The sequence below is a fragment of the Ctenopharyngodon idella genome, chromosome 17 (assembly GCF_019924925.1).
Source record: "Ctenopharyngodon idella isolate HZGC_01 chromosome 17, HZGC01, whole genome shotgun sequence".
NCBI classification, from domain to species: Eukaryota; Metazoa; Chordata; class Actinopteri; order Cypriniformes; family Xenocyprididae; genus Ctenopharyngodon; species Ctenopharyngodon idella.
The window spans coordinates 912501-937375 of NC_067236.1; the positions used below are offsets into that span (position 1 = coordinate 912501).

Here is a 24875-nt window from a genome sequence, read left to right on the forward strand (position 1 = left end):
GTTGAACTGTTCTATGATCTCAATATCACATTTATAATATATTCAGGGATATACAGTATCAGCATTCTTGCTCATGTGATGTTCCTTAATCGTTATAAACATAAAAATTAGGAACTGATTATTGGGCCATTTTTTGCCCTCATAACTTGAATTCTGGGGGACATTTTTGTTAATTTTGAAGCCATTTTTGCCACAAGGGCCCATTAATTTCAGACCCTGCTGTGCTTTAATCAAGATCCAAGAGGAATGAAATAATTGACTAATTCCATTTTGAGAAAGTGTTTGTGTGTTTATAAACCTGAGCCCCTGGCCAAATTAGAAGAGATCAGCAAACATTATTTTAGCAGTTAACAAGCTAACGCTATCGATCAAATCTGTGCCAAGTAAACTGAGCAACTGATGTGTGAGTTGATGAATGTTGATATGGGAGTAAATGCCTAAATTCAATCTGTTCATAAAGCGATCATGTCTCTTCCGAAAATTTGGACTAAACCATTCAATTTTCATTTTTGGGTGAACTAACTAATTAATAATACTGCATTCCTATATTTTAATAGCCTATAAAATTTAGTATACATAGAAATTTACATAAAGATTTAAAAAGGCTTTGAAAGTATTGTTAGTTAATGTTAATTTGTATAGGATAGTGTTTATGTATAGGCTACCCAACATTATTACATATGTTCCAAATACATGAAAACATACAATGCTCCCATGGATAGACTACCCTTGAATATAATGCACTTCCCCAACTAATCCTACTTTTTCTACATGTAATAAATTAATAAAAATTATTTAAAATGTAATGCTACAGTTTTTAATTTTTCCTTTCTAGTGGCCAATGATGAATGCTGAATGTTGTCTACTGTTGCTATAGTAATGAACAACATGCACATTTTGCTACGTACATTCAGTTCACGGGATTAATTTAATTCATCATTCAATGGAACTGATACAAAGTAGTCCATACAACAGGGTTCTTAAAGTCAACGAAAACCATAAAAAAATGTTACTTGAAATAAAAATTTGCAAAAGGAAAAAGGTGTTGAAAATTTCCTTCCACCTTAGTTCTTAAATCCCATTCATACTTTCATATTTTCAAACTTGAAAGTGAGGGCAAAAGGGATTTGAGAGCTGCGGCAAAAGGCACAATTTCCAACAAATAATGACTTTGGTCTTTTCCAAAGATATTGTTGGCTCTATCGTACAGCATTGCACACCTTGGAACAACATGAGTGCATGTAAATGATGATAAATGACAGGACTTTCATTTTTGGGTGGACTAACCTTTTGCAAACGTGTGAATGAAAGGTCTGAGAGGCATGTAAAGACAAGATAGCAGAAAGCTGCATGAGTGTGCATTTCGCTGACCGTAATGAGATGTTACCATAAGCGTAACTCCTGCTTGTGCATATTCATGATCAGCATAAGACAGATGTGGGAATGTGTGTGCGCTGGCGCCCGAGAGCACTGGGAGGAGGGACAGGGATACGCGCAGTGGTCCTGTCTGCTTGGAGCCGACTGAATTGGATCAAGGCTGCGGTCCATACGAGATGGCGTATGACCGGGACTTCCCCACCGTCAGACTGCCAGTGCTCAAGTCTGCCTGCAAGTTCAACTGTATCAATGTACAGTCTTCCCGGGTCAGAACCTCCTTCAAACGCCTTCGATCTGAATCCAGAGGGCTTAGGAAAATAGACAAGGCTAAGTGTGGGTTTTAATGCAATAACGAATTTCAGACTGTCTTCCCGCTCTCTCTCGAGCTGATCTGTGTCTGTAAAATCATCGGGTCCAGGTTTCATGGGTGGAATAAACAGGATGGTGTGGATACCGATTACTAGTAGGGTTTTAATTTAACACAAATCAATATGTCAGACTGTTTTTCCTGACAATATTGCATTGATACTTCACATACTAATATTGATTAAAAATATATTATTAATATATAAATGATCAATAACAATTATATATAATCTTCTGCCTTCCTACTTTTAGGTTAAATAAAAATAGTGATTGATATATATATATATATATATATATATAATTTTTTTTTTTTTTTTTTTACACGCACACAATTTTATGACTATCTTAGTGAGGACCCTATAACCTTGACCATCACAAGTGCCTCATTAGTGCCTAACCCTAACCCTAACCTTAAACCTAAAACCATGGCTTATTCCTCAAACAAAGGGTTGTCAGATAGTGAGGACCGGACAAAAGGTCCTCACTTTACTCACTTTGTCCTCAATCCGATGGTCTAAACTGGTCCACACAAGTACACACACATACATACATGCGTAGGGCTTGACATTAACTTGCGCATAATTTTACTCATTCCCGCAGATTTTGTACTCAAAGTGTGCACACATAAAGCTGCCTCTTAGTACTAAATTGAGTTCTTTTTTGCTGCTTATTGCACTTAAACAGTCAAATACACACAAAATAAAGTCAAAATGCCGGTCTCGGCGAGTATTCACGTAAACACAGTCAATTATGTTTTAAGTGAAGGTAAACAGATGAGAATGAAAACGCATGTGTAACAATATACTGGATCTGTGCGTCAGGTCTTAAAGTCACAGCAAGCCTAGTTTCAGCCTCAGACGTCACACCCACAGACCGTTGGCTAAACGTATGATGAATATGGCACACTTATCTGGAAACACTTCAGGAGTTTCAAGTCGTCATCCGGTTGGTTGAATTCTACAGGATGTCCGGGAGACGTGTGTGTCTCGCTCTTTAACGGTCTGTCAGGAAACAAATGCAGTGACGGCAAACACCTTCGTAGAAGAACGCCGTCGTGTTTACAACTGTGACAATGAGCGCTTATCAGGATCAACTAAACGCTGAATTTTTAAAAATATGTCAAGTCCGTGGCTCCACTGTTGCAGTAAACTTGCACAACGTTTTTGAATGAATAAAAAATGATCGTGAATTTAACGGTAAAAGACTGTAAAAATGCTATAGTGAAAAACAGTTAATTGGTTTACAGAAAGTTTCCGTACTATATACGGTGAATAACTGTAATAGATCTAACGGTACATTTTATGTAATTTTACAGTAAAATACAGTTAAATTTACAGTTTTTGGAAGTGAAAATAACAAGTCATTGTATAATTTACAGTGAAAAAAATTTCCTGTTTGACATGTATTTTCATTGAAATAACTTTTTCTTCTTAGTTTTTTTTTTTTTTTTTCCCTAGTCAGTTATGTACATTAGGGTTTTGTGTTACATCTAATGTTGTTAAATTAATGTTTTACCTTTACTTTTAAAATTTCATGTGTGTTACCATGATGGTGTTTAGTGTTTGTGTGAATGACACTTTGTGCACCTTCTATATATTAGTATTGTCCTTCTCAGCTTTTGGAAAAGCTGCTTGTGATGACTTGGATTCATTATGTGACTCTAATCACCACTGTGTTTGGAGGTTGTCAGTGTATTACAAAGGTACAAAACAGATATTAGTATTTCAATAGGTTGGTAAATTAACATTTTATCAGTTAATGAAATAATATTGTTTTAAACTGTAAAATCTAAGTGCTGTCCCGTAAAACTAAAACGTTGCTACCATATTTTTTTTTACGGTAAAGTTCTGGCAACCACAGCTGCCGGATATTTACCATAAATTTTACAGGGATTTTTTTTTTTTTTTTAGAGTGATTAGATGCACGCCGGTCTGTTATTGTATGGACATCAACTTTGCCCCTAAACATGAACAAAAATGTGATTTGTTGCATTACATGTCATTTAAATGTCCTCTTGGGCAGTCCTTGGCCAATGAAAGCTGCGACAGAGTCCAGACCTTCTGCCATCAGTCTGAAGGTCTGGCTACGCTAGACTACAGCAAGCCTAATATACCTGCTGCTAAATTATGAGATAATTTTAAAAAATATCTAGATGGCAGTTTTACCCATGGTATTGATGTCAAAATTGCAGCCAGTGAAAATGCTAAGAGGTTAGTAACTTTGGAAAACCACTAGCCACAGTGGCTGGTGAGCAAAAAAGTTAATGTCAAGCCCTGTACATGTGTATGTAAAAATATATCAATATCTATTTGGCATGATTGTATATCTGAGAGTGTATATATGGTACATCGACTGCACATCTATATTATACAGACAGACGATAGAACGATAGATAGAACGATAGATAGAATGATAGAACGATACATAGAACGATACATAGATAGATAGATAGATACAAGAAAATGTGTTGTTTATTATAAAAGTTTGGGAATCCCTGATCCAAGTCATTGCATAGCCACAATCAAATAAAAATGATGGCATCATAAAACCCAACAGATCTTGATATAGCTTATTTTCTTTGGAAATGCCCAATGAGGGTTTGTTGTAAACAGCGCTATTATAATCAGAATTTGAGCTCTATTCTCAATTCTGAACAGAAGAAATGCTAAAAGCGGCATGATTTAGAGTAAAGCGGCACCTTCGAGAGTTCTGGGCAAAGGATTAGAGTTGTTATTGTGCTGCGGAGCCCCGTTATTTGGGGAGTCGAAACGCAGCCAGATCCAGCGCACTCCAGTGGGGAAGTGCATCCCCAGAACTCTGACTTAATGGGCCGTACTGTACACCACCTCGCTGTGAAGTGGGATTTGGGGGTCAGCATGTGGAAAAACCCACCGTAAATCAATAGCATCTGAAACAGCCAGGAGGACTCGCAGGCAGCACTCTGCTCCCTCGAAGCCTGAAGATGAGACTTTATTCAAAAATAATAGCCAGTCTGTTTACTGCGCCACGAGATGGATTACATGGCACTGAAATAAATACTTCCAGATGCGGCTCAACAGAAATTATACTGAAGAAGAGGGGGGAGAAGAAAAAAAAACGACTCCATAAATCTAGAGAGAGAAATAGCAAAGCGTTTTCTGGCACCAAATGCTCAGCTTCATGCTTCTAATGGCATAGTATTTTTATATCAATGCTTCAACAAATAAGAAAAGATAGGCCGCCATTGCCAGCACTCTGGCGTAAAATAAAAACAAATACAGTTCTTTGTATTCAAGGCTCATAATCCAGGAAGTTGGACATTACCGTAGAGTGCTGTTCTTTCTCTGATAAACATATTTCAAAGACAAATATTACGCTTTACTTCAAATGGCGCCAGTACTTGGGCTGTATTTCTGCACTGGGAGGTTTGAATATCATTTCGATAAAATATTGCCTCTTTGGAAGACTACCGTATGCCGTTTTCCCATTCCAACTGACCCACTTCTGTACAACTCTGCCAGTCCGACTGTTCACTTGACATTCACAAAGCAATTTCATGGAGTAATAACAAGCTATTCAAACCACGGGGAAGAATGTCTCTACTTGTAAATGTGTAATTGTTAGGGAAGGTTTTCAATGGCTCTGTAGACACTGAGTGCAGGATCTGGCGTCTGATGCCAACACGAGGACGCAACTGGAATTCAGGGATGTAAAACCTGGTCCAATGGGCAGTTTATAGTGCAGCATTTATGAGGCGTTGAAAAGGGCACAGAAACGGAGTTCTGTGGATGTCAGCAGCCCGGTACAGGACGTCCATCCTCAGATATAGAGACGATGGAGCAATAAACAAGAGACGAGACGCATCACTTCCCCGTTTGTTGTCTCTGGCCCAAAGTCTTATGTAAAGCGAGACCGGTGGAAACCGTAAGTAAGGTACAAAATATTGCTGTCACAGCAACTTCTAAACATGCATAAGGGCCAATGAAATTCTAACAGATCTAGCAAAGATGAACGTATCTCTAGCACTTCGAGACATGCTTTTGTGCTTGTTAGGTGTTAGTTATAGAAATAGTGAATCTTGCCTTAATCATCCTAAAACAGCCAAGCAACCACATAGCAACATGCTAAACCACTTAGAAAACCTTAGTAACCACCCAAAACCCCATAGTAACATCCAATGCACTGGGAAAAAACCTATCAAATTACCTTAGTAATGGCATAGCAACACCCTAAAAACCAGCCAGAACTCCATAGCAACTGCATAGTGACACACTAAAAACCACCCAGAACACCCTAGAAACCACATAGCAATGTGTTAAGAAAAAAACATTTAAAACACCACATAACAATGCTCTAACAACCAGTTAAAAAACCTAGCAACCGCATAGCAATGTACTAAAAACCACCAAGAACACCTTAGCAACCACCTAGCGATTACCCAGAACCCCTTGCATAGCAACGCCTTACAAACCACATAGCATTGTGCTAAAGAATTACTCAAAAAACAATTGCAACTGCATAGCAACACCCCAAAACCAGCAATGCTATGGTGCTACTAAAAATCCTCAAACCTCCTAAGCAATGGCATAGCAACGCCCCAAAAACCAGTCAAAACACCCTAGCAACCATATAGCAACAAACTAAAAGCCACCCAGAACACATTAGCAAAACATAGTAACACTCTACCAGCCACATTGCAAAGTGCTAAAAACTACTTAAAACACAGCAGCAACATCATCATGGCAGTGAGTTTCACACAGGTTTCTCACTGTTTCTTAAGAAAATATAAAAATTGAGTCGTAATTATAAAAAACAAACAAACAAAAAAAATTATAGTTATACTTACAATGCTTTATAATTCACCACAATGTAAATGAAGTCTTTCAAAATCTCATTATCTGTCCTGCTAGGTATTTGGTATTTTCAGCAAATGCAAAGCTGTGAAAATGACTGACAGGTAAATTTCTTTGTCCTAAAATGAAATCCCTGTGGATATTTAATTTACACAGCATGTACTTGTGATGCTACAAAGCACTATAAAGTTCTCGCTAGCCTCACATTAGCAGGTCAAACTAAGCATCAGAAAAGGATGTTTTCGCCAGGCATCTACAAAACTGGCAAAAACAAACACAAAAGGAAAAACAATTCCATCTGATGAGCCGATTTTCCACAACAGCAGACTCTGGAATCAAATAAAAGTATACTTCTTCTTGGCCGGTGACTTGCTGTCCTTGTGGACGGGGGAGGTAATCGCGTTGCCCTGTGCGTGAGTGTAATCTAATGATCTCTGAATGATTGTAGGTCTTGCGTTACCCTCTTAATTCAATTTCAAAGTTAATAATCTCACAATGACTTGATTTTGGTAATTTGAGGCCGATAAAGCCTCCAACAACAGTCACTGGGGCAGACATTTAAATTACATAATGCTACATATCCACAATGGTGAAACTTGAGTGAAAGCGAACTGTTTCCAGATTGGCTATTTCTCTTCGTTTCAATCTGGGGGAGTGTTGAGAATCTCACATGCATTTGAAGTTAATATGTCAACTTAACTGCTGGCTCATATATAGGGTAGAGCATGCCACAGTCTGGAACGCGACCACACCTCCAAACGCCCCAATAGATAACGGTACACGTTAATAAGAAATTGCCTCACGTCTGTCAGCAACCCCATATACGCTCAACCTTCCAAACAAGGGCTTACTTCTACATTTTGGGTTTAAAAAAAAAAAAAAAAAAAAAAAAAAAAAAAAAGAGTGAAAATTGCTTATTGGTGCAATTAATCATGTGTTTAAACTGGCTCCAGTCGCAATAAAACCAAGCCAATTACATGATAACTTGGTTCTGACGGCACTCACTCAGTCACTCGCATCCCCCCCGTCTAATTATTCCTATGCCATTCCCAGTAAGGAGCTGAGATTTACTCATCAAAGGCGAACGCAAGTGGCACTAGAGAACATCTGGAAGTCTTCACTCAGCATCATACCCTGGAAAACCATATAACACCTGTTTTATATATTAAACAATACACTGCGTCCCTGAGCAACTCCTAGTTTCCTACAGTTATATATGTCAGCTTTGTGTTTACTCCATGGAAATGGCCCTATCCAGTCACAGTTGTCCTGCGTTGCTTAGTTACAATAAAACTGTAGGATTTTTAAGTTCATTTAGAGATGTAATAAGAATGTGCTTCCATCATGCTTTGGTTTGCAAAGGCCTCATCAACATCAGAGCAATTCTTACTGAATATTTGGCACAAACAAGAGACATATCCCAGGAAAATAACCCAGGATGTTGTGCATTTCCAGTGATCTAGTCTAGTAGTTAGGGAGTAGAAATTTGAATGCCATGCCAGCATTTTCATGGCAAGAGCTGTGTTGTACATTTCAACCATTTACACAGGAGTTGTATAAATATAATACAATAAAACCAATCAAAAATTACACAAAATTACACAAGATGTTATAATTGTACATACATTACAAAAATTCTAAAACGTGTTCTGGAAGGATCTTATTGAACAAGTCCTCAAGAGATAAAATTTTTGTCTACTTGCATTAAAAGCAGAGCAGTCCATGATCTAGTGCTTTGCTATTTGATGATTTCATTACATCATAATGAAAAGTAACAAATATCAGTATTTAAAACAAAAAACAGCCATGCAGAACAGATTTTGCCAGGTCTTCTGGCGGCTGTTGGCTCGGGAACGATCAAGTAGGCCGTCAGTGGTAAATTGCTCATTACCTGTGAATTGCAGATTGACCACAATAGCAAAAGCCTCCAAATTGGCTGTGAGAAAGCCTCCAAAAGCCATTTCTCAAACGCAGACTAGCACTTAAGACACCCACACTTCTGCGCCTGATGGAAAATTATAACTCGCAGTCGGCGAGCAGCAAAGTCGCATACGTAAGCGAGCGAAATAAGCAGGCATTTCTCAGCTGTAAACAGAACTTACGGAAAACAAAACAAAATTAAATCTCCTTTGTATTTCCAAAAAGGATCGAAATTCCGCTTATTTAATTCTCCAGTAGAATTATGTGACTTTTATGAGGAAAATTACACTAACCACAAATTGCGCTAAACAATTCCAATACTTTAGGGCTTGACCACTTTAAAATGGGGCTGCGCTGCGATTATAAATATAACTCTTTTACGGCTCTGTTATTACGTACTGAGAAGGGGGAGAGCGGGCCAATCTTGTGGCTGTAGCGCCTGATGGCCTCTCTGATGTGGGCAGGTTGGATGGCACTGCTCTGAGCCTCCGCGCCACAGGCCGCCGTGCTCTGCAACGAAGAAGACAGAGAAAATACAGCTCGTATTATTGCTAATTCAAAAACACTGTGGGAGTCCTGCAGTTTAATGCACAAACACAGCCTGCTGAGGACACGGCACACACACAAAAGCACACTTTTCGGAATCAAAATTGGCGGATGGACCAGAGCTTTACCTCCGGAGAGATATAAATGCTATGTGTCATTTGATGCTTTATGAACTTTCAGCACTGATATATAGAGGTTTGACAGTAAACGTTAGTGCTGCGTGTGATTGGCTGTAATTGCAGTGTCTCTGAAGTCACTGGAGGGAAGGGAACAATTTTAACTCTGTATCAAGTCGGATGGAAAAACAACTTCCCTATTTGGATGTTTGCAATAAACATCAGAGAAACTGGAGTCAGTAAAAAAGGGTGAATAGGAAAATATTGAGACTCATTCCTCGCTAATGTTTCTACCGCTTATGAAGAGGCTAGAATCTATTGACAAATATTAGAATAACATCAGGGTTTCTGCTAGTGTAAAATAAACAGCATTAGGGTGTTTGTTTGGTTTTCTGAGTGGCCCAATGGTGTGGGTTAGGGCAGGATTATCTGTTTGTCTGACCAATGGAGGTCAAGGGATTTTTACAAGGCAGTCATTGGTTGGACCGCCTTACATTGGCAAATGAGTGAAGAATTTGGTGAAGAAATTAAGAATTTATAATTAATAAAAATAATAATAATAATAATAATAATAATAATAAATAGTATATGTAACACACACACACACACACACATTATACATTGATTTATTTACAATTTATTACTAATATTATAAAAGGTAAAATATACACTGCCTGGCCAAAAAAAAAAAAAAAAAGGTCGCTGTTTGGATTTGGAATAGGCAAATACTTAATCTATGAATGGATCATAATTACAGTGATTATTATGTTTCTAGCATGTTATATGTTTGGCAATGGTTCTTTTAACCCTTAAAGATGGAGTGTGTAGCTTTTCATTTCTTAAACAACCATGTAGGAAGACACATCATGGCCATATTCCAGGATGAGAATGTCAAGATTCACCAGGGTTAAAATTGTGAAAGAATGGTTCAGAGAGCATGAAGAATCATTTACACACATGAATTGGCACTGACCTTAACCTCAGTGTAAGTTTTTGGGATGTGCTGGAGTAGACTTTACAGAGTGCTCACCTCTTGCATTGTCAATACAAGATCTTGACCAAAAATTGATGCACCTCTTGATGGAAATAACATCACAAAATTTATTTCCATCAAGAGGTGCATTTTTTGGTCAAGATCTTGTATTGACAATGCAAGAGGTGAGCACTCTGTAAAGTCTACTCCAGCACATCCCAAAAACTTACAGTGAGGTTAAGGTCAGTGCCAATTCATGTGTGAAAATGATTCTTCATGCTCCCTCCCAACAATTCTTTCACAATTTGAGCCTGATTAATCTTGACATTGTCATCCTGGAATATGGCCATGATACATCTTAATACATGGTTGTTTAAGAAATTAAAAGCTACACACTCCATCTTTTAGTGTTAAAAGAACTGTTGCCAAACATATAACATGCTAGAAAAATAATATTCACTGCAATAATGTTCCATCCATAGACTCTTAAGTATTTGTCTATTAAAATCCAAACAGCGACTGTTTTTTTGGCCGGGCAGTGTATATTATAATAATGATAGTTGAGTCACTCTTGTTATGTCCAGCCCAGTCAGACTTTTCCAATAAACAGTCTGCAATTCCATTTATCAACCACTAGTGGTGCTGTAATCACACTTATCTGTAACAAATTAGTAGGAAAATCTTAACACAATAACATAAAATATTGATGATAAAAGAAATGATTAGCAGGTAGGGGTGTAACGGTACACAGAAGTCACTGTTCGATATGCACATCTAATTTGGGGTTACGATTCGGTAAGATTTGGTACAATTATAAAAATGGTCACACTTTAGTTTAGGGTCCAATTCTCACTATTAACTAACTATTAACTTTGACTTTTACCTCAATAAATCCCTAATTTCTGCTTAGTAAGGTAGTTAGTAAGGTAGTTAGTAAGGTAGATGTTAAGTTTAGGTATTGGAAAGGATTATGGCATGTAAAATATAGTCATACAAAATAATTTTATTTCTGCTTTTCATGTTTCATTAATATCTGCTTTATAAGAACTAATAAAACAGCGAATATCCTAGTAATATGCAAGCTAATAAGCAACTAGTTCATAGTGAGAATTGGACCCTAAACTAAAGTGTTACAGGGCAAAGGAACAAATCCACAATGCTAGGTTTATTTTATTTTATTTTATTTTGAACAGACAGTAGTGCAAACCACAGTTGTTCCACCTAGCGGAATTTTGTCCCCTAGTTGGTGCAGTACAGCCTATAGTGTATTAAGCACTAAGCAGTAAACGGAATGCTCTTTCATAGGTTTTTCTTTTTTTTTTGCAGGGCTGATAAAAAACAAAAGGTATTTGGTCACAATCAGCCACAAAACTGAAAAGCATCTCATGTTATAAAAGTACAAAATAAATAGAATAATGAAAAATAAAACTTGTGCATTAGGAATATTACAATTTACTCCACTTAAACTATATTTAAACTTTCAAGCCCAACCCTCCTATACTTACTTTTCCGCATTCACAGTTAAAATCGTGAGCCTTTCAAAGTATTCTCCTTTGTCCATGAGCGCAGAAAGACGCATTCACATTGGACTTTGTTTTCAAGCACTCACGTCATTCACGTATGTGCTGTTCTTCTGCTCATTTTTCCTGTTGTGGTGGATCGCCTGTGACTGACTGTATTCATCGCCACATTGCATGCACCGAACAATGACGTTCGTACCGTACGGTTCGGGATGAATACATGTACCGTTACACCCCTATTAGCAGGTATTTGTATTTCAATATTTGTATACCTTCTTCCTTTTCCTCTGTTTAACCTTACTGCTGCCATCTTGGTTTGGCCCACCGTTGCCCTGGGCCATGGAATGCATCTTTCCTTGGTGTCCTGCCGTCAGAGGGCCGCTGGGAGTGGATGGCGGGGTGTTTTCTGGAGAGTCCGTCTCCTTTTTGGTGCTTGCAGCCTTAAATTAGACCAGAAATCACTTACGTGAAAATAAATTCCTGATTATTTTTTTTAAGAGTGACGTTAGACAACTGCAACTGAAGATCACAATGTGCTCAACCTTCTCACACACAACACTCATTTTAGACAACTCAAAAGTAACAATGACGTAAAAAGGTCACAGCTACAAAACATTTCAACACGACCCTGAAAAACATCACCTGCAGTGTTACGACACGTCTCGGTCCTATTGCTCAAACCACAGGGTCATTCTGTCACTCTCGCCACATAGGAACACCATCGACCCTCAAGGTTTAGGAGAAAAACAATATTGGAATTCAGGCTAAAAAAAAAATACTATGTGCGCTTCCAGACCCGGAGTGGCCTTGGCCGAGTCCGAAAAAAGGGAGCGAGAGAGACAGATGAGGTTTTTGTGGTTTCAGTGACAGAGAAGTCCATCCATGGAACAGATTCCGCAGCTCAAAACCACCTTGGACAAACTTGGCGGCCCTACTTGGCGAGAGGTCAAACCCACAGAGCAGGACAGTCTTGTTTGGTTTTCTTTTCCAAAGGACAAGCGCTCAGAGAAAGCTGCTGACACATCCCTACACATACATGACCGTTATCACCAGTAAAGCCACTTAAACTATTCTATAGGATCACCAAACTACAACTAACAAGATAAAACTGATTTTAATAGTGGATTACAACATATGAATGCATTGGTGAAGAACATCACTTGCTTGGGGCTTAAATGAAAAAAATAAATAAATAAATAAAAAAACATTACTGCCGCAATAACTGGCTTTCCTCCTGAGCAGAACTAGGAAACAAAGACTTCCTGTTATCCTGTCATCATTTACTCACCCAAAATCATTTTCTGTTACAAACAAAATATGTTTTGAAAAATGTTCATGGTGGTCTTTACTTTTATTGCACATTTATGGTGCTTTTGCGATTTTAGCAGCTTGACCGCATCCGTTCCCATTCACTTTCATTGTACTCTGCTAAACATCTCCTTCCCCACCACAAAAGAAAGTTTTTGAAAGGTTTTGAATGTCATAAGGGTGAGTACATTTTCATTTTTGGAGGGAACTTAACAACAGTATATAATTTCCAAATAACATCAACAGTGTTATTTTAATATTATTTATATACTATTATATTATTTACAGTAATAATACTTTGAATTAGCTTTTATTTTTATATTTTCAGTTTTCTTTCTCATTTTAATTAAATTAAAAAAAAAAAAAAAAAAAAATATATATATATATATTTTTTTTTTTTTTTTTTGTCATTTTAATTAGTTTTTACATTTTTAATATTTATATTAAAATTTAATTTATTTTCATTTCAGTTTACTTTTAGTAGTTTTAGTACTTCAATTTAAATTTCAGTTGTTTCAGATAGTTGGCAAGGCAACATTTCTCATATTCGTTCAGAATTTTTTTTTTCATCTAATATTTATTATTGCAGATTTATTTAAATTAACAAAAACTATTTTAATAGATTTAGTTTTAGTTAACAATAACAACACTGAAGAGTAACTAAAAATGGTCTTGTTTACCTCAGCCGAGGAGTTGCCGTACTGGATGAAAGTTGCTGATATGGCATGTTGAAAAGGATCTCCCGTTTTGGGAGTCATATCTTGTTTAACCAACAGGGCAAGGTCGACAACCTAAAATATAAAACCATATCAGCTTATGAGTAATGTCACTTGATACGAAGAACAAGATGATGATATTTTTTCCAGGAAACATCATATTAAACAATCAAAGCACTGGAACGCTTCAAAAGAGGTTATTTTCAGGGGTCTAATTTCATGTTGGCTTTCTGGGTTTACTGCATTGGAAACAGAGATGGAGCGAAAGTAAAGTTCTAATTTAGCAAACGTTAGAGTGATTTCCTGAAAGTAGACAGTTCTAGTTTATCTGAGATACAATGTGATTTCTTGTTGGGCTGGGAGAAAAAGCAGTGTGACGGCAGCTCACCTGGGCCACCGTCTCGTAGGCCAGATACGACAGGATCTCCATGGATATGGCATTGGGCTTCACATCCAGACTGCTGCAATCCAGCCACTCGCGGAATTTCGAGGCCTTTTTAGCTAAACAGAGCAAATCGTTTGAGTCATTTTGAGTGAGAACATGATGTACCACTCAAAATTCATTCTAGACTGTATAATTAATGTGCTTAATTTACAAAGTTAACTTTGACTCTAATGAAGAATTATTTGATTTATCTTGTTCCTTCTGGCAAAGAGAACTTACAAAAGATCTTTTGCTTAAAAAGAAGGTTCAGAATGGCAAACCTACTAGACAGAATGTAGTATGCAATATGCATACTGTGCACAGTAGTTGAGTTTCCTGTATGTATGGAATAATAGGATTACATACATTTACATTTATTCATTTAGCAGATGCTTTTATCCAAAGTGAGAAAATCACAAGCAGTTTGTCCTAACAGCAACAACATTTGTAGTACACAATGGCAAGATTAAGTATGAACTAGATACTGAACTAGTACAAAATATTTCCAAAATGTGCAGTACAGAACGTGACATACTATATTCCACCATGCAATACAAATTGACTTTCCATAAAAACATTTTTAAAACAACAATCATGACAAAATCAATGTTTTCTTTTTTTGACTCATTTGTTCAGACACACAAGACATTTTATCATAAAATTGGAATAAAATACAAAATATTTTTACTTGTAAAAGACAACAGAATGTCAATTGCTAAATGAAACAATGTGACAATCTAGCTTACTAACAAAACTGTTTGAGCACTGCATATCGAACACTTTTTCTGCATACAATTAAAAACAACAGACAGATTTGCTGTGTACACTGCACAATTTACATAAGAACAATAAGTATTTAATTCCAAACATATCCTATTAAACCAAAACCACTCAGTCTTTGCCTTGTGAAGTGTTTTCAGTCATATTTTGTGTTTACTCAGCATCAGTGTTATGTAACAGTGTTATTCAGGCACATTTACTGCGCTGTTGTCCCAACCTGCAGCTCAATGCCAGTAAGACATCACAGCTACTGGAGCGGCACAAAGCCAGTGAACATGTTATTAGTGCTGAAATGTGGCCTTCAGAAGCCAACAGTGGTGTGTTCACAATCCCACAGCTGCGTTCTTACAAGCCCTCGGGCACACAACTGCCAACCAAACGACTCATCAGAGACGATATCTGATGCGGGAGTTGTTCTGAGGAGTGATCTGCTTTACACTGATACTACAAACCATACCTGATGCGTTCAGGCAGCAACAAAATGGTTGCATTCATGCAGTAAACCCCAGAGAAAAGCATTCCTGTAGCTCAAACATTAGAACATGGCACTAGCAATGCCAAGGTCATGGGTTCGATCCCCAGGAAATGCATGATAAAATGTGTGCCTTGAATGCAATGTAAATCGCTTTGGATTAAATTGTCTTTCAAATGCAAAAATGAAATGAAAATCATGTACGGTACATGAACGATTACTCACAGAAACTCAGCTGTCGACTTTCACAGAAATCACTGTACTGACTGGAATCCATGTTTCTTGTCATCTTCTCAATTCTCTGTATAAAAAAATTAAAGGAGAACATAAACTATTTTCATGTGTCAACATCATAAAACACGTGTCAAGAAATGCACGCCTGTGCAAAAATATTATTACAATTTAAAAGAACTGTTTTCTGTGTGGATATATTTTAAAGTGTATTTTATTCCTGTGATGCAAAGCTGAATTTTCAGCATCATTACTCCAGTCTTCAGTGTCACATGATCTTTCAGAAATCATTCTAATATGCTGATTTGCTGCTCAAGAAACATTTCTTATTATTATCAATGTTAAAAACTGTTGTGCTGCTTCATATTTTTATGGAAACTGATAAATAGAAAGTTTAAACGGAGAGCATTTATTTGAAATATAAACATTATAAATGTCTTTGTCACTGAATAAAAGTTTAAATTTCTCAAAAAAAAAATCACCTGTCATAATGAGCGTTTGAAGTTGAAGTGTGTTGTTTCTAAATTTGCTGTTTTTTGGATCCCATAATAATCTCTTCAATTAAGATATTGTGGAGCTCCTGTTTGATGTCATGCTTTAAACCACAGTTTTATCAGCTACACTTAGGATTAAATATCAAGACAGTCATTTTCACTTTACACTACACAAGATAAAATGGCATAACATAACAAGAGAAGGACGGTCTCTGTAAACTTTAAGAGAGCCATGCGCAGTAATGAACCCTCTTAATAGCAACCCAACAGGTTTCACTTGGATTTACAGCCGAGCGTGTTAAGTTGCAGGTCAGAACCTATAATTAGACATTTCCTCATCCTGGACCAATTTCATACCTTCACATAACAGTCAATTTGAGCTCTCTACCAGGCTGTGTGTCATAAAAAAGGTTCAAGGTTTATGACCGTTTTTTTTTCTCTCCCCTCATGCCGCAAAGGATCTGTTTTACAGTCTAGAGAGAGACGCGTCTCCGAACTGGTTAGCAGGAAGCATCAAGTTCGAGACTGAGGACAGTCTGACACGATGCTCGGGGCTCCGGGCCCGATGTGAGGCTGCCTGGATCATTTTCAGGCCACCCAAACCAACCGGAGTCTTTTTATTTAGTTAGCTGGCAGTCATTGGAAATTCCATCTTTGAAAATACATATTAATGATGCTGAGCGCCTGCTCGTTACACAGCGCTGGAACTGTGATTTCTATTAGTGTCGTTAAGAGCCGAACGGAGGTCTCGTTTTGCAGCTCGGAGGGGGAATTCGCAGCAGCCTCGGTGTCTGGGTCCCGCTCCAAATTGGGCCGCGAGCGATACGAGACTGGAGCCGCTGCACTTTTAAATAACTCTTGTCAACCGGTCGGCCAGAGAACGGAGAAATGTTTTGACTGTGGCTTATTGACTGAAAAGAGCAGCGGGGGGATTCAATGTTTGAATACTATGTATAGCCGCTGATTAAATCAAAACGTTGACCCACCTGCTAATAGCCAAATTATACCCACAACTGACGCAGTGGCCGTATAGGAGGACGTTGGCAAATATTTGATTTGGCCGCTTGCGACTTTCATTTCATGCCAGTGTGGTCTGGATAAAGGGAATCTCAATTTGTACCACTGCTAGCGATGAGATTTCCATAGGCTGAGGCCCAAGATATATTTTGGATATCTAGTATATTTCAATGCGCGTCACCCGTGCGTCGGTGATTAACAGCCCGAGGCAGGCTATAATTAAATTTGTGGGGCATTTCATACAGACGCACGGCTAAGTTTAGACGATCAAACAGAAATGAATTTAAAGTGCCTCTGTTTTTGCTCATAAAAAATAAAGCTGCTTGAGGGAGAGTCAGTGATCTCTGTGCAGTCATACGTGCCGGTTTAAACGAGCTGTGACAGTCACTTTCAGGTTGAAGAGAACTGAATAAGACACCTAATACTACTCCCAAATCCCTGAAAGAAAGTACAGAGCAAAACAAATCCACTATCAACTTCCTAAACCTATTAAGGTCAAAATCATTAATAAAACATATTCAGTTCATGTTTGATTGTCCTACGTAAAGGGCTAGATATTTTTATTAATGCAAAACACAAATGCTGGTGCAGTTCATTTTGTAATTTATGACACGCTTGGTCTGAGATCAGTTTGTATTAATTTTGATATAAATGTGAACACTCCGAACAATCTCAGACCACTTTGGAGTGAACTGAACTCCATCTCTGTGAACGATTCACCAATATAACATGCATTGATAACGCAAAGTGCTTCAGGTTAACTTCAGGTTAACTTAATTTCCCCATACATGTAATTCAAAATATTTGACTATTACATGTTACCATAGAAAAATGATAATGATAACATGCAAAGACAACCATAATGTGTATACAGAAAGAAACTTAATGTTTTTTTGTTTTTTTTTTATTATTATTTATTTATTTTTATATCCAGACCAATGTGGAAATTAAATCAAATATATTATATATTACATATATTATTGTACAAATGTCAAAATTTCATTATAATTTAAATAATACGGTAAATATATACACACACACAAAATTCTATTTCAAATAAATGCTGTTCTTTTGAACTTTCTATTCAAAGAATCTTGAAAAAAAATTGTACACAACTGTTTTCAACACTGACAGTAATAATAAATGTTTCTTGAGCAACAAATCATCATATTAGAGAGAGAGAGAGAGAGAGAGAGGTCTTGTAATAAATAAATAAGTAAACAAAAACATGGACAAATAAAAAGGACAAAAAGAAATCCATTTCCAGAGCCAGGCACATGTGAATTCATGCCAAAAAAAAAAAAAAAAATCACTCAAGATCATTTAAAATCATGAGTTTGACTTTTTTTTTTTTTTTAAAGAGAAAATAACATCAGAGATGCTTTTACATTGTTTGCAGACTCAAAAATTCTAGTTTTTTAACTAGTTCACCATTTGCGTTACTTTCCTTAATCTAGAAGTGGAAAAAAAAAAAAAAAAAAAAACTACATTTTTGTAAAAACCCAAGCAAGCAAAAGTGCAAGAGTTTACATAGCCGTTTTCAGCATTTACAATTTCCTAGGGAATTTGCAAAAGACAGATCACCAGTGTCCCAGAATAGCATCCTGCTGTCATCATGGCATTAAGGCAAAACAATGCAGATCCCACACATCATGACAAAAACACTTTTAAGCATTCCCATCTGAATGTGGCCGAGAAAATAACAGATTGTCAAGAGATCTTAGAGGGTCCTTGGGAAGATGGATGATCTGCCTGAGGAAATCCAATCCACACACCACTGACAAAAGAGAAGCCATCGCCGGCTGATCAAGTGTAGGAGCGAGCGGGTGAATTATAACCCTGTCCGACCTGATCGCAGCTGCCCTGGCTGTTCACATGTGCAGTTAGCGGACTGGACATCTGACAGATGTTTGACCCGTAAGCTGCGGCTTTGGAAATCCTATGAAATAATGGCCTGAGTATTTACACAAGTGTTGTAGTTTATTCACAGCAGTGAGAAAATCTAGAGAGTAAATGGACGTGGCAAATGAGGTCTTTGAAATAGTCTCATTTACTGTAATAAGAGTGCTACTAGTAGTGATAGACTGATATACTGACCAGGGCAATGAAGCAGACAATATTTGGGTTTTTTGAGCTATTTTGGCTTTTTTTTTTGGCAAATTAACTTCTGTAAAAATCTTGTTTTCAAACACAAGATATTTGATTACTTCCTATTTGGTAAAATTGTATAAATTGTATATGTTTTACTGTATGTAAATACAATTATGATATATCATTGTATGTATATAATTAAATATTATTTTACAAAATAATAAACATGTAATTAAATCATTTATAGAACACATAATATAATATTCATTTATAAAATTATTGAATACACTACCTTTCAAAAGTTTGATGTCAGTGAGATTTTTGGTCACATTTTATATTAGGTGTGCTTAACTACTATGTACTTGCATAAAAAAATAAGTACAATGTATTTACTGTGTTGATGTTGTATTGCAAAACACTTTTGCTGTGGGATACAGGTAAGGTTAGGGACAGGTTTGGTGGTACAGTTGGGTTTAAGGGTGGGTTAAGGGGTAAGGGAAGGGTCAACAGAGTAATTATAGATGTAATAGAGATTAATTACAGCTGGGGTGTGACGAAACAAGATTTTTACACAATATTTTTAAGAAATCCTCAATAACGAAATACATGACTAGAAAAATAGTCTTCAGGTGCTGACTATTTAACTAATTATCTTGTAATGAATGTCATTTCAGTTCTACTTTCTGAGCATGAATTATCATATGCAGTAAAAGACAACAATACTCAAGCACTGTAAAAGGTTTTGCCACAAACTCAACTGACTGGCTTCTCTCCTGTATGATTTCAGACCTTAGAACTGTACATGGTTTATGAGCTTCTACAACTTTTGACCTCCTAACTGAACTCCTTTCCACAAATTGATCACAGAAATAAAAGCAGTATAAATAAAAATCAATAACACAGTTTTATCTTAGTCTTACTAAGTGCAAACAATAAGTGCAACCATAATCAAAGTACTCTATCAATATTCAAAGTGCAAATAGAGACCAATTTTTTCTTCGAGCATGATACAGAGATAAAAGATGCTTACAAGTACACAACTCAGCCTAAGATAGCTTTCATATTGGGAGATATTTGCATGCATCAGGGAGCCGCTTTCAAAATGCGGGGTAATGAAATCGCGAATGCACGCTCGCATTTTACTTTCGCTTTCGATTTCACAATTGCGCGTACTCTGTGAATAAGGAGTGGCAGTGCTGAGCGTGCATTCTATAAGATTAGACATTTGTCAGGTGCTTAGGCTTTGTTGTGCAAACAAATCCTCCGCCATGGTTTTGTTAGTCATCTCGTCACTTACTCTCGTCATGTGATCAGTGAACTCTGATTCCTGCTGCATTACGTATGTCTCTGCAGCTTGTGTTAGATGAGCTGGATAGAATTGAAGCGATCAACCGTTATTCAACTGAATTAAATGGTTTGTAAATGTAGCGGTGGCATATTCTACCCTAATTTCACCCTCACATGGAAATATCGTGAGATGGCTTTTCACCTTGGCGAGAAATCTCGTCACATTTTAATCTCGCGAGATCTCGTCACAGCCCTAATCACAGCTGTAATTACATGCAGATATTTAAAAAAATATAAGTACAATGTTAAAACATTTATGTACACAAATAAATAAATTTAAATGTACATAAATTCATATAATATATTAATAATATAAATAATATATTATTATAAATATAAAATAAAGGGGGACCAGATTTTTTTATGTTTTTGAAATAAGCCTCTTCTGCTCACCAAAGCTGCATTTATTTGATCAAAAACAGTAAAAACAGTAATACTGTGAAATATTGTTACAACTTAACATAGCTCTTTTCTATGTGAATATATTCAAAATATATATATTTTAAAATTTATTCCTGTGATGCAAAGCTGAATTTTCAGCATCATTACTCCAGTCTTCAGTGTCACATGATCCTTCAGAAATCATTCTAATATGATTTGATGCTCAAGAAATATTTCTTATTATTATCAATATTATATTATTACATTATTATCGGTGAAAACAATTGTGCTGCTTCATATTTTTGTAGAAATGTGATGCATTTCGTTTAGGATCCTTTAAAGAATAAAAAAATAACAGAAAGAACAGCATCTATATGATTTTTTTATTTTTTGTAACATTATAAATGTTGTAAACTTCATCAATTATGAAATGAGTTCAAGTCATCTATAAAGCAGCTCTGCAGAAAACAGTGATGTCATCATCCAGCTCAGGTCAGTTCTCAAATAATCGTGTCAGTACAGTCAAATAAATAATATTGCTAAATATTAAGTGTCCCCAACTAAGCAAGCCAGAGGCGACAGTATTTCTATTAAGAAGTGCGTCAATTTTTGGTCAAGATCTGACAAACGAACGTAATTAATGACAAAATAAACAAACAACAAAACTAAAGTAAATGAGCAGCCTGCTGCATAAACTAAAACAAAACACCAACATAAAATCCCAGGCCCTGCTTGCCACAATATACTATTAAAAACTGAACATGAGCTCTAGAATTTAAAACTTATGAAATTATGAAAACTTAAGAATTATGAAAAAGTTATGTTCGCAAAGAAAAGAATTTAACATTCTGCACTCATCAAATGCAAGTAAACTCGTAACAGACAGACCGACGCTTCTACACTGGCTATTGAAAAATTGGTCCGCCACTAGTTGCTACTAGCAAAGAAATATGAATAGTCAAAAATAAATTTGAGATTTAAAAAAAAAAAAAAGCTTGTAAAACACCCCGCCCCCAAAATCTGACAACTACACAATCACCCCATAATGGCTATATGCACCAGGTAAGGCGAGCAGATGGTAGAGCACAGGAAAACCAGACATGTGCTCTTAGCCACTAAAAGAGCTAGTTAAAGAAGACAAGGGGGTGGCGGCGGGGCGAACAGGGCACTAGATAAAGCAGCACAGTGCCGTGTGGTTAAACCATAAAGCTCCTCTCTCGAGGACTTCATGAGTGGGGCAAAGTGGGAGGCCCAGAAGGATATGGTTCCTTATTCCCAAAAGGTTGTCCTGATAGCTAAAACATACCCATTAAAACACTCAGTAGGAACAAAGTTTTGGGGGAAACCGCAGGCTTTCTTGGCCACATCCAGAACAGACTGGTGCTTGGTTTTAATTGAGACGGGACGTATAAAGTCTCATGGTAATACCCCCTTGTCCACGGTTCTTGCTTCAGACCTTTAATTACATCTTTCAGCTGTGGCCATTTATTTCACTTGGCACAGTGAGAACAAAAGGATGTTATAAAGACTCCTGTGCATATGCCACAAGAGTTCACGTTCATATCGCAGAGATTAAAAACATTTAATGTTGCATCAATGTCTGATTTGTGCTGATAAAGAATCGCTTCGCCTCATCATTTTCCCTCATCGGACCGAAAACACTCCTGTTGACTTCATAATGACGTTTGCCATGTCAAATCTACACCCCATTTCCGTTCTCTAGATTCACTCACAGCTTATTTGACATCACAATGGAAACTCAAATGAGATGTTAAGACTAGTGGAGGGGATGAAACCCAGTCGGACATACTGACAGGAGTTGGAGCCCTGGCTTCTTGTTTTTTATGGAACACGAGTACTGAAATCACATTTTTCAGTGTCGTCTCAAAATCAGGTGCTCCTGTGGTTCACGACTATATTTAACATGTTTAAATACCTTGTTTAAGTCAAACTTCTGTTCCAAAATGACTACAAGAATAAACTGTATCTGTTCATAGCGTTATTTAAGTGCACATGCTGTCTATGTAGTTTTAACAAATTATTCACTAAAGAAATGATACAGGAAATTAGTGCTGATCAGTATTTTCATGGATGACTGTGCTCTATACAGAAAAACTTCATACGAGTTCATACGAGTGATGTCGTACAAAATCGTACAAATTAGCCACCTCGTAAAATACATATGAATTGGTTGTGAGATAGCGTTGATCAACCTCATAGAGAAAGCTCAGCACAATTAATTATATATTGCAACTTATTATTTATTGTTTGTTGCATATGTGTATGGACTTAATAAAGTTACTATTATTAAAATGTTATTGAAAAAAAAAAAACATGTTTTTTATATAATATTAGACAATATTATTTTTACTCTTTTAGAAAAATTCATTAATAAAAAAAGAAAAATTGGCTCTTCGGTCAAAAAGGTTCCCGACCCCTGAGTTAGTGAAATGTCTAAAGTGGACTATCAAAATGGAGTGTAACCAAAAATAAATATCCAATTTAGAAAAAAATAAACAAAATAAAATAACCAATAAGGTTCTGATATCCTTAACTATTCACAAAAAATGTATATATATATATATATATATATATATATATATATATATATATATATAAAATTTTATTTATATTTAGGTTTTAGCTAGACAAACAAAATGCACATACGCAGACATCTCTCTTTACATGCACAGTCTTTTTTGATCATAGTCCGATTATTGATCTGACAGCGTGTAAGGTAAAATATTACTTCTGTAATGTCTCCAGTTGGTTAATTTCAAAATCTTGTGAATTTTTGCATTCCCACTTTATTGACTTGCATGTAAAACTTATTTGTATAACAAACTGATTTTTGAGAGTTATCATATTTATTGTTGTGCATGTAAACACGCTTATTTCAAATGTGCATGATGCAGTGCTAATTGAACTGCAGGTGGTTCGTGAAAACGACACAAGGCTTATTTAGTTTGGCCAGTCTTTATCATGAAAGAATGAACCGCTATCCCTCTTTCTGTGACCGCAGGGTAATCCCCTTGAATTTCTGTGCCGTCCACCCTTGCTGGCATGCTGAGCTCTGGGTATTCAGGCTAAAGCACATTTCTGGGAGTTGTTGGTGGCTTTTTGCCGCCTCCTCACCTCCAGCCGTTCCTGCTTGACTTCATCCACCTCCTCTTCCTCTACCAAAGACAAGAATTCCCCCGTCTGGTCGATGGAGCTCAGGAAGTCCTGTGCCAGACGCTGCCTCTTGTTGGCATTGCTGCTGCTGTATTTGTCTGTAAGAGGACAGAAACAGGCATATTTGCTGACTCTCCATCCAGCACACATCTGCAGGCCAGCTGGGCTTGTTTACACCTGACTCAAGATGGAGTGGCCCACTTGCCTCTAGTGCTTTGTGTTCTTTACCTGAGTCATCTCGGCTCAGAAGCACGCCAGACCTCTGAAAGTCAAATCCAGATATCTTAAAAATATAGGTAAATGTGAAATCTGCTATAGAACAAAAGTATAAACTGTTTGAATAAGAAAAAATAAGTGCACATAATATCAGCGGTGGGTTGCTGTTTAGTCGCTCAGAGTTCCAATTAATGGATTTGAATTATGCGTTGGGTATTATACAAAAAAGGGGAAAAGCTTCCCTTCAAAGGACAGTGCTCTTAAAAGGTTTATTCTTTGCCATAATCTATGACAATCTCTTTCAGTTATTGAAAAGTGATGATCTAAATTAATCCAATATTGGCTGATAAATATTGGTTCCAGTATATTGTGGGAATCAGTTAAATGCTTGCAATTAGTTTTGTAGGAAAAGTTAAATGCCTTCATATAAAAGTCTTATAAAAGTTTTTTTTTTACAAAACAAATTTGATATATATATAAAATTTGTTTTGGAAAAAAAAAAATTCATCAAGTGGCCATCAAATATTTTCCTTCTTCACTAGTGTTTAAAAATATCCCATGATGCACCTAATGA

General features: G+C 36.7%; 1 protein-coding gene across 9 annotated transcripts in view; it reads right to left on the minus strand.

Annotated features, from left to right (window-relative positions):
* Positions 1 to 24875, minus strand: part of supt3h (SPT3 homolog, SAGA and STAGA complex component) — a 151912-nt gene that overhangs the window by 16269 nt on the left and 110768 nt on the right. For 8 of the 9 annotated variants that reach the window (XM_051867852.1, XM_051867855.1, XM_051867853.1 and 5 more), the window contains 6 exons: positions 24047 to 24183; positions 15576 to 15651; positions 14063 to 14175; positions 13639 to 13749; positions 11923 to 12090; positions 8895 to 9005 (listed from right to left, as the gene is read on the minus strand). In XM_051867852.1, the coding sequence (XP_051723812.1) occupies positions 8895 to 9005; positions 11923 to 12090; positions 13639 to 13749; positions 14063 to 14175; positions 15576 to 15651; positions 24047 to 24183 (716 nt within the window). Of the gene's footprint in view, positions 1 to 8894; positions 9006 to 11922; positions 12091 to 13638; positions 13750 to 14062; positions 14176 to 15575; positions 15652 to 24046; positions 24184 to 24313; positions 24348 to 24875 lie in introns of all 9 variants that reach the window. The other variant, XM_051867856.1, reaches the window with a different exon arrangement.